Genomic DNA, 13,773 nt, shown 5'->3' on the forward strand with positions numbered 1-13,773 from the left:
ATAAAGCAAAGTACAGACTGGACAATCAATTATTGTGTATTATTTCTGCGCACCAGCAAATGGCGATTACTAGCCCACACCACCTCCCTTGAGTAAGCCTCAGACTGCTCTGCAACGCTACCCTCTGAGAGTCAGGAGCTACAATTGGGTGTTTGGTTCCCAGTGAAGGACAAATGTAGTCATGTCATTTGTGCAGGCCTCTCAGATGCTGCCTCGTTTTCCAACAGTCACACAAAACCCAAAATTCTAAAAGCTCCAGAGAAGGCTGTGTTTGTGTTTTATTGCTTTTTCTGCTTTGATGGTAGCTTTGTGTGTTTTACTGTGACATTTATGTGGGATATCTTTACGTTTACCCAATAACATTGTGTTTTTCTGTTTTAGGATTCACAACATAACAATGTTGTAGGCATGGCTCTGTGTTTCAAATCATAGACTTGTGTTTTGCAAAATTATAACATTATGTGTTGTCTTAGCTTTCTGTTTCATTCTATGACAATACTTTAGGAGTGTTTTCGTGTTCAATACTGCAGATATGTGTTTTTATCGCAGGGGTGGCTTTCTGTGCCATAACCTTATAGTTTGTTTTGTTTCTTCGCAAGCTCTGTTTTCTATCCAGTATCAATGTGTTTTCTCTTTTGTAGGTTTGGTGTCATACTGTGATGTGTTTTCTGTTGTGTGTGGAGATGTTATTTAGTTTTTGTTGTGTGATATGCTCCGTTTGTCATATCATAACTAATAGTTTTCCTGTTTTAGGCGTGGACACGAAGATTCCCATTGTGAGTGTGGCATTGGAAGGAGGTCGGAACACCCTAGATGTAAGTATTGATGGATGGAGGAAAGAGCACAATGAAGATGTCTAACAATGGGCTAGAGAGGAACGAATAGTTGGGCAGGGCATCAGCCCACTGGTGGCACATGGTGGTGGTGCACAGTTCGGGGGTCAAGCCGTAGGTCATTGTATCTTCCTGTCTATAGTTGAAACAGAGGTGGTGCTGCACATCCGAAGAGTACTTGCTTTCCTAGCCATTGTGTGGATGGTGGCCATCTGTGGGGTTCCATGAGTGGTCTCTATTATGACTTTACCACCCGCGGTGGCTCCACAGCTAAGGCGGAGGAATGACGCCCCACTGCTCTTAGATCAGTGTAAAGGAAAAATAAAATTATATAACAGAACATTATTATCATTTTATTTTTAGTGGAGCTTGGAGCCAGGTTGGGGTGGGTGGGCTAGGCACACCACATCAGAGGGCAGATGTTCTTTGGAAATGGGTTTGGTGGCCAGATGTGTTGTTTTTCGAACTGGCTCATAAACAAACACGCTATATTCGGCGCAAACAAGATGAGATGGCATCATGATATGTTTGGATGTTGAGGCGCTGTCTACCAGCATTCCCCAGGAAGAGAGCCTCTGTATCATTGGCAATGGGAGGCACCAGTGAAATGGCTGATTACACTGATGCGCCTAGCACTAAAGGAGAATTTCTTCAGATTCGAAGACCAAATGTATCTTCAAGTCCATGGGACTTCCATGGGCAGCACGTTTGCGCCGAGTATAGCGTGTTTGTTTATGAGCCAGTTCGACACACATCTGGCCACCACCCCGTTTTCAGAGACCATCATGGCCCGTGTTTCAGTTGTACTGTGTCCCATTGCTATGTCTGATAACTATTTGAATGTGCCCCTGCCATCAGGCGCACCGGTGTTGGCTTGGTTATCTGCTTAAATGCACAGTAACTTCATCGACTGAAACTGTGAATTTTTATGATTGCAATTTCTTTTTTAACCAGTGGAATTAAGAAATGTTCTTGCCAACTTTGTACGACTTGTGTCATCCGCTTCCTGCTTCTGACAGTTTAGCCCTTTGAAGGTCTGTAACTTAATCAGCTCATAAGAATGTTTAACGGACAGGTTAAATCCGGCAACTTGTGTAGTTGTTTATTGTCATTTTCTTCAACGCAATTTACTCGATTTTCACTGCATTCAGCCTGAATGTTATGTCGTACATTACGTTACGCGGTTCACACGCTTTCAATACAGAGTATTAAGATAAGCTGGTGAATGCTGACACTTAACTACTCAGATATGCAGCTTGCATGACTGCTATGTGTCACGCCCCTTCTCTTTTTATCACCCGCACGGAGTTTTGCTACATGACTCACGGCATTCTGCACGTATTCAGCGAGCGGTGTAGACATATGTCTGAAATTAAAAAGCGTTAATCTGATTTCCTTTTCACTTGCACGAGGTTCACTCTTCGATATGTTGTTTGCACGCTTTTACCCTGGGTGCACCATTCTCGTGAATTAGCTATTTCTTCAGTTGGCTTGACACTTTGGACCAGGTTTTCAATGCGCTGTGTTTACATGTGTCTTAAATTAAGAAATATTGACGTACTTGGGTGCTTAGGTCCTGACGAAATGCCACGATTGATTTGACAAACAAGGCATGACACATGTTGACCACTATTTTAATCCATTAATCTTGACGAGATTATTTTCAATCTCCCCTAACATGCATCACAGGTATTTTAATCACAGCATGTAACCCGCAAAATAAAGCTAACTCAGTGAGTAGCAATAGTTATTTTTAACTCTATTCACCCCGCACTCTACTCACGTTTGTACATACACCACAGATCCCACACACACACACTTCATCAACGGCAGAACCCGCAGGTAAAAGATTTGTGGCAAAGAGCCCCCCTCTGGGGCTCTTTGGGCATTGCAGCACTGGCCCAAAGAGGAGCTGCCTTATGATGAACAATAATACCTCCTGGGGTGTGCAAGGGCCCTTGCTCCTTATTGCAGCTATTCCCCCCTTCTGTACTGACCCGCTCCCCCCACTAATAACAGCACACCTCGTTAAAGATAATCCATGCCAAACACTTTTTCCGGGTGGGGTTTCTGTAATGTGTGTTGCATTCCCAATCGGCACCATAAATGACCACAGGCTAAAGATAATCCATGGCACACTCTTCTTCCGGGTGGGGTATGTGTAATGTGTGTTGCATTCCCAATCGGCACCATAAATGACCACAGGCTAAAGATAAACCATGCCGTGCTATTTTTCCAGGTGGGGTATGTGTAATGTGTTTTCATTCCCAATCACCACCATAAATGACCACAGGCTAAAGATAATCCATGCCGTGCTATTTTTCCAGGTGGGGTATGTGTAATGTGTTTTCATTCCCAATCACCACCATAAATGACCACAGGCTAAAGATAATCCATGCCGTGCTATTTTTCCAGGTGGGGTATGTGTAATGTGGGTTACATTCCCAATCAGCACCATAAATGACCACAGGCTAAAGATGATCCACGCCACACTTTTTTTCCAAGTGATGTATGTGTAATGTGTGTTGCATTCACAATCAGCACCGTAAATGACCACAGACTATAGATAATCCTTGCCACTCTCTCTTTCCAGGTGGGGTATGTGTAATGTGTTTTGCTTTCCTAATCAGCGCCGTGAATGTCCACAGGCTAAAGATAATCCATTCCACACTCTTTTTCTGGGTGGGGTATGTTTAATGGGTGTGTTGTATTCCCAATCAGCACTGTAAATGACCACAGGCTAAAGATAATCTAGAAAGCCTTCTGGAACCCACTCTTTTAAACAATGATTTTTACCATCCTCGGAGATTTTAATTTTTACCATACCATAAGACAAGGACAACAGGGAGACAGGGACTCTCCTAGACACATTGTGAGCCGTAGGCTTAACTCAACGGGTACAGACCCCCGCTCATGAGGTGGGTCACATGCAAGAAGGTATCTTTACCTCGATTCATGGTCTCATACACAAAGAAACCCTCCCTTTGACTTGGTCAGACCACTCATTAATTAAGTTCAATCTTCCAGACATTACTGTTGGACTCGGAGGTACCTCCAAGCACCCTGTCTCCACCCATATAGAGTGGAGTAAAACAGATAAAATGACCCTCCGTACACATTTGGAGAGCTCACAACCATAACTAAATGGTCACTCAGAACTTGCTGCCACCAAATACACTGAATGGCTCAATGAAGCTGTTAATGCCGCAGTATCGTTAGGGAATAGGAGCACCCCTCTGTCCCTTGGTTTTCTAATGCTGTACGGAAAGACAAGCAAAAATGTCGTCGACTAGAAAGGTGATGGCGAGCAAATTATCACTAACCTGAGAGGAAAGCGTACAAAAATGCCCTAACACAAAAATGTAGTGATATCAGGAAAGAGGGATTATTTCACCAGACAGATTGAGAATGCAAAAAATTCCCCTAAAGCACTATTTGCAGCAGTAAATAAACTGGAGCGATCCATGCAATTCCTCGGGGTACGGTTCAAGGTGGCACTCCCAAAGGAGGGGCTGTCAGTATAAATCAGGCATCATTAATGGGCGAGAAGCTGGGTGAGGCTCCGGGAAGGAACCAGTCCCTGGTGAGGGGCTGGTGGATTAATGAGGAGACCCGTTGATTTGTTGATTAAGCCAAGGGGCTGATTACAAGGCCAGGTGAAGGCGCCGGAGGAAACGCTGGCCCTCTGGTAATATTCAAGGAATCAAGCATCGGAACGTCAGGTTGGGAGTATGTCAACTGTGTTTGGAAGGCATCAAGAGGCCGGGTAAGAGCTCCGGGGACCTCGGGAAACGGATGCACTAATCGGTATTACATGTGAGCCGAAGTGTGAATGCAGCTCAGGGCCTGAGAGGATCAACAGTGGGAAAGTCAAAATGGGATTCAGGAGATGAGAATGATGCTAACAGTGAATACCACAAAGGCCAATGAGAGAGTGTGACCCTGGAGACTCAGATGACTGCTAACCAGATGTGTGCTGAAGTGAGGACGCTGGTCAGAAATGAAATGAAATCAGGATTTATAACGCGCGCTAATACCCGGAGGTGTCAGGAACCTAGAAGAACTACAAGTCAGGATTATGACGAGTGCTAAAGTGAGTAGGCAACTCAGACGATTGAGATGACTGCTAACCAGGATTACCATGAGTGCTGAAGTGAGAATGAGCCTCGGGAGACCAGGACAACTGCTAGCCAGGATTACCATGAGTGCTGAAGTGAGAATGAGCCTCAGGAGACTAGGACAACTGCTAACCAGGATTACCATGAGTGCTGAAGTGGGAATGAGCCTCGGGAGACCAGGACAACTGCTAACCAGGATTACCATGAGTGCTGAAGTGAGAATGAGCCTCGGGAGACTAGGACAACTGCTAGCCAGGATTACCATGAGTGCTGAAGTGAGAATGAGCCTCGGGAGACTAGGACAACTGCTAGCCAGGATTACCATGAGTGCTGAAGTGGGAATGAGCCTCGGGAGACTAGGACAACTGCTAGCCAGGATTACCATGAGTGCTGAAGTGGGAATGAGCCTCGGGAGACTAGGACAACTGCTAACCAGGATTACCATGAGTGCTGAAGTGGGAATGAGCCTCGGGAGACTAGGACAACTGCTAGCCAGGATTACCATGAGTGCTGAAGTGGGAATGAGCCTCGGGAGACTAGGACAACTGCTAACCAGGATTACCATGAGTGCTGAAGTGGGAATGAGCCTCAGGAGACCAGGACAACTGCTAGCCAGGATTACCATGAGTGCTGAAGTGGGAATGAGCCTCAGGAGACCAGGACAACTGCTAACCAGGATTACCATGAGTGCTGAAGTGGGAATGAGCCTCGGGAGACTAGGACAACTGCTAGCCAGGATTACCATGAGTGCTGAAGTGAGAATGAGCCTCGGGAGACTAGGACAACTGCTAGCCAGGATTACCATGAGTGCTGAAGTGAGAATGAGCCTCGGGAGACTAGGACAACTGCTAGCCAGGATTACCATGAGTGCTGAAGTGAGAATGAGCCTCGGGAGACTAGGACAACTGCTAGCCAGGATTACCATGAGTGCTGAAGTGGGAATGAGCCTCGGGAGACTAGGACAACTGCTAGCCAGGATTACCATGAGTGCTGAAGTGGGAATGAGCCTCGGGAGACTAGGACAACTGCTAGCCAGGATTACCAGGAGTGCTGAAGTGGGAATGAGCCTCGGGAGACCAGGACAACTGCTAACCAGGATTACCATGAGTGCTGAAGTTAGAATGAGCCTCGGGAGACTAGGACAACTGCTAACCAGGATTACCATGAGTGCTGAAGTGGGAATGAGCCTCGGGAGACCAGGACAACTGCTAACCAGGATTACCATGAGTGCTGAAGTGAGAATGAGCCTCGGGAGATTAGGACAACTGCTAACCAGGATTACCATGAGTGCTGAAGTGGGAATGAGCCTCGGGAGACTAGGACAACTGCTAGCCAGGATTACCATGAGTGCTGAAGTGGGAATGAGCCTCGGGAGACCAGGACAACTGCTAGCCAGGATTACCATGAGTGCTGAAGTGGGAATGAGCCTCGGGAGACTAGGACAACTGCTAACCAGGATTACCATGAGTGCTGAAGTGAGAATGAGCCTCGGGAGACTAGGACAACTGCTAGCCAGGATTACCATGAGTGCTGAAGTGGGAATTAGCCTCGGGAGACTAGGACAACTGCTAGCCAGGATTACCATGAGTGCTGAAGTGAGAATGAGCCTCGGGAGACTAGGACAACTGCTAGCCAGGATTACCATGAGTGCTGAAGTGGGAATGAGCCTCGGGAGACTAGGACAACTGCTAGCCAGGATTACCATGAGTGCTGAAGTGGGAATGAGCCTCGGGAGACTAGGACAACTGCTAGCCAGGATTACCATGAGTGCTGAAGTGGGAATGAGCCTCGGGAGACTAGGACAACTGCTAGCCAGGATTACCATGAGTGCTGAAGTGGGAATGAGCCTCGGGAGACTAGGACAACTGCTAGCCAGGATTACCATGAGTGCTGAAGTGAGAATGAGCCTCGGGAGACCAGGACAACTGCTAGCCAGGATTACCATGAGTGCTGAAGTGGGAATGAGCCTCGGGAGACTAGGACAACTGCTAACCAGGATTACCATGAGTGCTGAAGTGAGAATGAGCCTCGGGAGACTAGGACAACTGCTAGCCAGGATTACCATGAGTGCTGAAGTGGGAATGAGCCTCGGGAGACTAGGACAACTGCTAGCCAGGATTACCATGAGTGCTGAAGTGAGAATGAGCCTCGGGAGACTAGGACAACTGCTAGCCAGGATTACCATGAGTGCTGAAGTGGGAATGAGCCTCGGGAGACTAGGACAACTGCTAGCCAGGATTACCATGAGTGCTGAAGTGGGAATGAGCCTCGGGAGACTAGGACAACTGCTAGCCAGGATTACCATGAGTGCTGAAGTGGGAATGAGCCTCGGGAGACTAGGACAACTGCTAGCCAGGATTACCATGAGTGCTGAAGTGGGAATGAGCCTCGGGAGACTAGGACAACTGCTAGCCAGGATTACCATGAGTGCTGAAGTGGGAATGAGCCTCGGGAGACTAGGACAACTGCTAGCCAGGATTACCATGAGTGCTGAAGTGGGAATGAGCCTCGGGAGACCAGGACAACTGCTAACCAGGATTACCATGAGTGCTGAAGTGGGAATGAGCCTCGGGAGACTAGGACAACTGCTAGCCAGGATTACCATGAGTGCTGAAGTGGGAATGAGCCTCGGGAGACTAGGACAACTGCTAACCAGGATTACCATGAGTGCTGAAGTGAGAATGAGCCTCGGGAGACTAGGACAACTGCTAGCCAGGATTACCATGAGTGCTGAAGTGGGAATGAGCCTCGGGAGACTAGGACAACTGCTAGCCAGGATTACCATGAGTGCTGAAGTGGGAATGAGCCTCGGGAGACCAGGACAACTGCTAACCAGGATTACCATGAGTGCTGAAGTGAGAATGAGCCTCGGGAGATTAGGACAACTGCTAACCAGGATTACCATGAGTGCTGAAGTGGGAATGAGCCTCGGGAGACTAGGACAACTGCTAGCCAGGATTACCATGAGTGCTGAAGTGGGAATGAGCCTCGGGAGAGTAGGACAACTGCTAGCCAGGATTACCATGAGTGCTGAAGTGGGAATGAGCCTCAGGAGACTAGGACAACTGCTAGCCAGGATTACCATGAGTGCTGAAGTGGGAATGAGCCTCGGGAGACCAGGACAACTGCTAACCAGATTACCATGAGTGCTGAAGTGAGAATGAGCCTCGGGAGACTAGGACAACTGCTAACCAGGATTACCATGAGTGCTGAAGTGGGAATGAGCCTCGGGAGACTAGGACAACTGCTAGCCAGGATTACCATGAGTGCTGAAGTGGGAATGAGCCTCGGGAGACTAGGACAACTGCTAACCAGGATTACCATGAGTGCTGAAGTGAGAATGAGCCTCGGGAGACTAGGACAACTGCTAGCCAGGATTACCATGAGTGCTGAAGTGGGAATGAGCCTCGGGAGACTAGGACAACTGCTAGCCAGGATTACCATGAGTGCTGAAGTGGGAATGAGCCTCGGGAGACCAGGACAACTGCTAACCAGGATTACCATGAGTGCTGAAGTGAGAATGAGCCTCGGGAGATTAGGACAACTGCTAACCAGGATTACCATGAGTGCTGAAGTGGGAATGAGCCTCGGGAGACTAGGACAACTGCTAGCCAGGATTACCATGAGTGCTGAAGTGGGAATGAGCCTCGGGAGACTAGGACAACTGCTAGCCAGGATTACCATGAGTGCTGAAGTGGGAATGAGCCTCGGGAGACTAGGACAACTGCTAGCCAGGATTACCATGAGTGCTGAAGTGGGAATGAGCCTCGGGAGACCAGGACAACTGCTAACCAGATTACCATGAGTGCTGAAGTGAGAATGAGCCTCGGGAGATTAGGACAACTGCTAACCAGGATTACCATGAGTGCTGAAGTGGGAATGAGCCTCGGGAGATTAGGACAACTGCTAACCAGGATTACCAAGAGTGTTGAAGTGGGAATGAGCCTCGGGAGATTAGGACAACTGCTAGCCAGATTACCATGAGTGCTGAAGTGAGAATGAGCCTCGGGAGATTAGGACAACTGCTAACCAGGATTACCAAGAGTGTTGAAGTCTGAAGGCGATTTAGAAGATTTTGAGGACTGCTAACCAGAAAACCACATGTGCAGCTGTCAGAATGGGGCTCAGGAGACTAGGACTACTGCCAGGATTACTACATATTCGAAGGGAGAATGCTGCTCTGAAGAGTAGGAGGACTACTAGCCAGGATTACCACCATTCCTGAAGGAATAATGTGGCCCAGAAGACTAGGAGGACAAGGATTACTATGAGTACTAAACTAAAAATGTGACTCATAATAGAAGGATTAACAATCAGGATTGTGACATATCCTGAAGGTAGAATGCGGCTCCAAAGTGTAGGAGGACAACTAACCAGAGTTACTGATCCAGCGCAAGATTGCAGCTCAAGGGAATTTATACAGATAACCTCCCTGCGTCGCAGACCCGTTATCACACTTGCTCATTCATACACGCATTCATTGGTGGGGCCCATAACACCAACTATCATGCGTCACCATTCACGAGTCTGCACACAGGAGGGATGAATGATTCAAGCGCTGAACATGTGGGGGGGGTACCTTATTACCTATAGGAAAGAAAAGTTATTTTACAAAATATACATTGACATCCGCTGCCTATAAATTCTTAATCCTAATATCAAGACACTCCACCCACTTGGACGACGGACCAATTAGTTGGATTGGTTGATGGTGATCCAGAACCAGCTAAAACACATTTATGACTCAAAATCTTCTATTCTCTTCAATGAAAAACTACAAACTCGTAATTCATGTTAATCAATATTAGTTTATCAAAATTTTCATCATAATTTATATTTGCATTTGTCTCATCAAATTTTTGAATTTCTAGATCATTTTAAGTAAATCGCAGAATATCATATTTACCTAATCTGGCTATCTGGGATTTCTCTAGTTCATTGGCTCTGCATAACCGAATTTTGATCGTCAATTGTCCGAATAAAGCAGGCTCATAGTCCAAAGTCCTCCGCACAGTACTTTACAGTCCAAAAGATCGCTAAAGGACCTAAATCGTGCATGCATCTATCATTGCCTGTGAGATCGGTAAGAGTTTGCAGTCACCGGGCAGTATCTGGACCATCGGGAAAAGTAGCATCAGCCTCTCCCTCCCTATTCTACTATTCTTTTATAATAAAACACAGGATAATGTGAAACATTTTTAGGCGGAGAAAAACATTGATTGGACAGTCATAAATCATCCGATTCTAGTCCGTTAGTCTTCACACGGATTTTGCCGATTCATTTCTGATGATGTCACAGACTTCGTGTAGTGAAGTTTCAGTACAGCTCATAGTTCTTTTAAACCAGTTCGTACCGTCCGGGGTCTTGGCAGTCCACCAAGATCCTATCCTTGACCGGGAACGATGTGGAATAGGTTATGTGGAGGTTCACGGAGCCATCCGCTTCGGCGCAATGGGGATCTCGCTTCACGAGACGGTGGCCACTTCTGAACTCCATGTTATGCCCATGTCTGAGTATGCCGCAATTGTCAACTTAAGCGAAACAAACACAAAAGAGTAATTAATGCAATGAAATCATGCTTCGAATGTTATACCCTCACTAATCCCTTTATGTATTAGTATATTCCTAGCATACAGCGACATTTAAAGCATTATATTCACCTTTTCGATCCTCCACGATGATGCAAACGTCACAAAAGCAACATAAATCACACAGTATCTTATTAATACATATACTAATTATTAATATGCGTACATGTTTTAGTTATTAGGGTTATCTACCAATCAAAAATGCAAATTCCAACGTATAGTGGTGTATGCGTAAGGTTAATGTTAATATATCACTGCACTCAATTAATAAATCATAATAAGTAGGTTATTCAATTAATATTTTCATGCAAAATAGAGGAGGTATACAAAATTTTGCACTACCTGCTCCATCATTACCTTGAGTCCTTAAGGGATAATGTGGATCAGAAGAGGAGGACGACTACTAGCCAGGATTACTGTGGGTCCTGAAGGTAGAATGTGGCTCCATGGAGTAGAAAGAAGACTAGCCAGGATTAGAGCATGTCCTGAAGTGAAATTGTGGCCCAGAAGTGTGCCAGGATCATCCTGGAAGCTGCCAGGTAATTCATGCAATTTGCCTAGTACAAGAAGAATTTTTTAGGTGTGACTTTTTGGATGCTGTGAAGCTGCAATCAGATATGGCAAAACCTAATGGAAGGAGTTTCTAGTGAGGGGGTTGAACAAGAAATTCTATTGGTGGCTTTGCGATTGGTTGATTTTCCAACATAAGATTTCTTGTGAATGGGTCTTTCTTCACTGAATTGACATTTGCTGTTTGCATTGGTTTGGCCCAAATAGGAAAGCTTTGTGATCTTTGCAGAAATTATTTGAGATGGCAATGCAACAAGGTTAATTCATTGAACCTTTCTAATCATTCTTGAACCCCATTGGAATGGGCCCTTTGAGTCGGAGGGAATATGCCTCAGAAGAGCATGATGAATATAAATGTGTGAAAGTATTGCTTGAGAGACACACGTTTGTGCTTAATGTGAGATGCCAAAAACTTAAAGAAACTTTTACAGCAGCAAAACATGTCACACCGGCTTAGAGAAGAAAGGTGTTTGTATTTTTCCAGTCGCTACCTTGTAACCCATGACAAGTTTAACAGTGGTACATGGCATTTGGGATTGATAGGGTTGCCTTTGCAATCCCAGCATATCAAAATGCTAACCAAAAATAGGTCAACAGGCTATTTCAGTATGACCATTTTCACTCTTGATGCACCAGCCTGGGCTCCTTCCTGCATATCACCAGGAGCCCCCTTACGGTACTCTGATCTGTAGATCGCTATGTGCTCCCCTCAAACACGTCACAATGGTGCTTTTTGCATTACCTTGTGCTCCTTGTGAGCACATCACCCTCTGGCCCCTGTTGTGCTTTACCTTGTGCCTTGTACTGCACGTCACTCTATGCTCTTCAGATGCACAAAACTGTAGTTCCATGCTGCAGATTACCCTGTGCTCACTTTTTTCCCATCACCCAGTGCTCCCATGCTGCATTTCATCCTGTTCTCCCTGCTGTAAGTCATCCTCTGTCCCTGCTGTACTTCACCCTGTGCTCCCCTGCTTCGCGTCACCCTGGACACCCCTGTTGCACTGCACCCTGTGCTCCACTGCTGCACTTCATTGTTGTAGCGCTTTCTGCATCTGATCGTTCGCCCCACTACTTCACTCTGAGCTCCCCTGCTGTACTTCAATTTGTACCTCTTGCTGCACATCATGCTGTGCTCCCCTGCTGCTCTGCACTCAAAGCTCCCTGCTGTACTTCAATTTGTACCTCTTGCTGCACATCATCCTGTGCTCCCCTGCTGCTCTGCACTCAAAGCTCCCTGCTGTACTTCAATTTGTACCTCTTGCTGCACATCATCCTGTGCTCCCCTGCTGCTCTGCACACTGAGCTCTTCCGCTGCAATTAGTTTTGTATCTCTTGCTTCAAATGCTCCTGTGCTTCTCCCTTTTGCACTGCATCCTGTGCTACCCTGCTGCACTGCACTCAAAGCTCCCTGCTGTACTTCAATGTGTACCTCTTGCTGCACATGGTCCTGTGCTCCCCGACTGCACCCTGTGTTCCCCTGCTGCTCTGCACCCTCAGCTCTCTTGCTGCACTTCATTTTGTACCTCTTGCTGCACTGCACACTGGCCTCCCCTGCTGCACTGCACGCTGGGCTCCCCTTCTACCAACCACCCTGTGCTCCCCTGCTGCACTTCATTCTGTAGCCCTTCCTGTGCATGATCCTCAGCTGATGCACTTTGCCCATGTTGTGCTGTGTGAGTGGAGAGTGTCGCATGTTGTAACCCCACATAGCCCAGGTGTGTTCTGTGGCGTACCTGACTCATTCTCTGTGGGTTGATCTTGCTGTAGATGTTTCTAGATAGAAATGGGAGGAGAAGGCGGGCCATACCCAGGATGGGCAGTGATTGTAACAGAAGGTGCAGCCAGGCACTGGTGCCACAATGCATGGAAGGACTGGGATATGTGAAGAAATGGGGGGGCCTCTGCTGTTTGGTAATGATAGGCTTTGGGGGCTAGAGTAAACGCTGAAACCATGTGTCTTTCTTGCGTGTGTGCCCGTTGCAGTGTCTCACTCCCTAAATGCCATATTTTGCTTCATTTCAGGTTATTCACAGCTCCTTGAGCAACAAAACACCATGTGTGATTGTGGAAGGCTCGGGACGTGTTGCTGACGTAATAGCTCAGGTGGCTGATATGAGACCTTCACTAATCACAATCGACTTGATCGGGAAGAAGCTGCTCAGTATCTTTAAGTATCCCTTCAAAAAAAAAAATATCATTCCATGGACTAAAAAGGTGAGCCCCGCCCTCTCCCTCTCCCTCCCCATCCCCTGCACTGCTGGATGGACATTAGCTCCGTCACTCTAAGTACGGCCATTCTAGAGACTGATAGTGGGGTTTAGTTTGATAACTCAAGAGAGGTCAAGACCACACCTGACCCCGAGGCTTAGTTCCATCACTCAAAGGGCACCATAGCCAGAGATGATGCTTCTTTAACTACTGCAAATCAGCGTGAGGCTGGTCCGGAGCTGGTTGTGTGCTTTAGTACTGTCAATCAGCGTGAGGCTGGTCCAGAGCTGGTTGTGTGCTTTAGTACTGTCAATCAGCGTGAGGCTGGTCCAGAGCTGGTTGTGTGCTTTAGTACTGTCAATCAGCGTGAGGCTAGTTCCAGAGCTGGTTGTGTGCTTTAGTACTGTTAATCAGCGTGAGGCTGGTCCAGAGCTGGTTGTGTGCTTTAGTAC

General features: G+C 46.9%; 1 protein-coding gene across 4 annotated transcripts in view; it reads left to right on the plus strand.

Moving 5' to 3' along the window:
- The window catches only part of LOC146808505 (transient receptor potential cation channel subfamily M member 2-like), a 2,014,188-nt gene that overhangs the window by 592,641 nt on the left and 1,407,774 nt on the right, over positions 1-13,773 (plus strand). For all 4 annotated transcript variants that reach the window (XM_085623584.1, XM_085623586.1, XM_085623585.1 and 1 more), the window contains 2 exons: positions 754-815; positions 13,136-13,327. In XM_085623584.1, the coding sequence (XP_085479710.1) occupies positions 754-815; positions 13,136-13,327 (254 nt within the window). The remainder of the gene's footprint in view (positions 1-753; positions 816-13,135; positions 13,328-13,773) is intronic.

This window comes from Triturus cristatus, chromosome 8 (assembly GCF_964204655.1).
Source record: "Triturus cristatus chromosome 8, aTriCri1.1, whole genome shotgun sequence".
In the NCBI taxonomy this organism is placed as follows: Eukaryota; Metazoa; Chordata; class Amphibia; order Caudata; family Salamandridae; genus Triturus; species Triturus cristatus.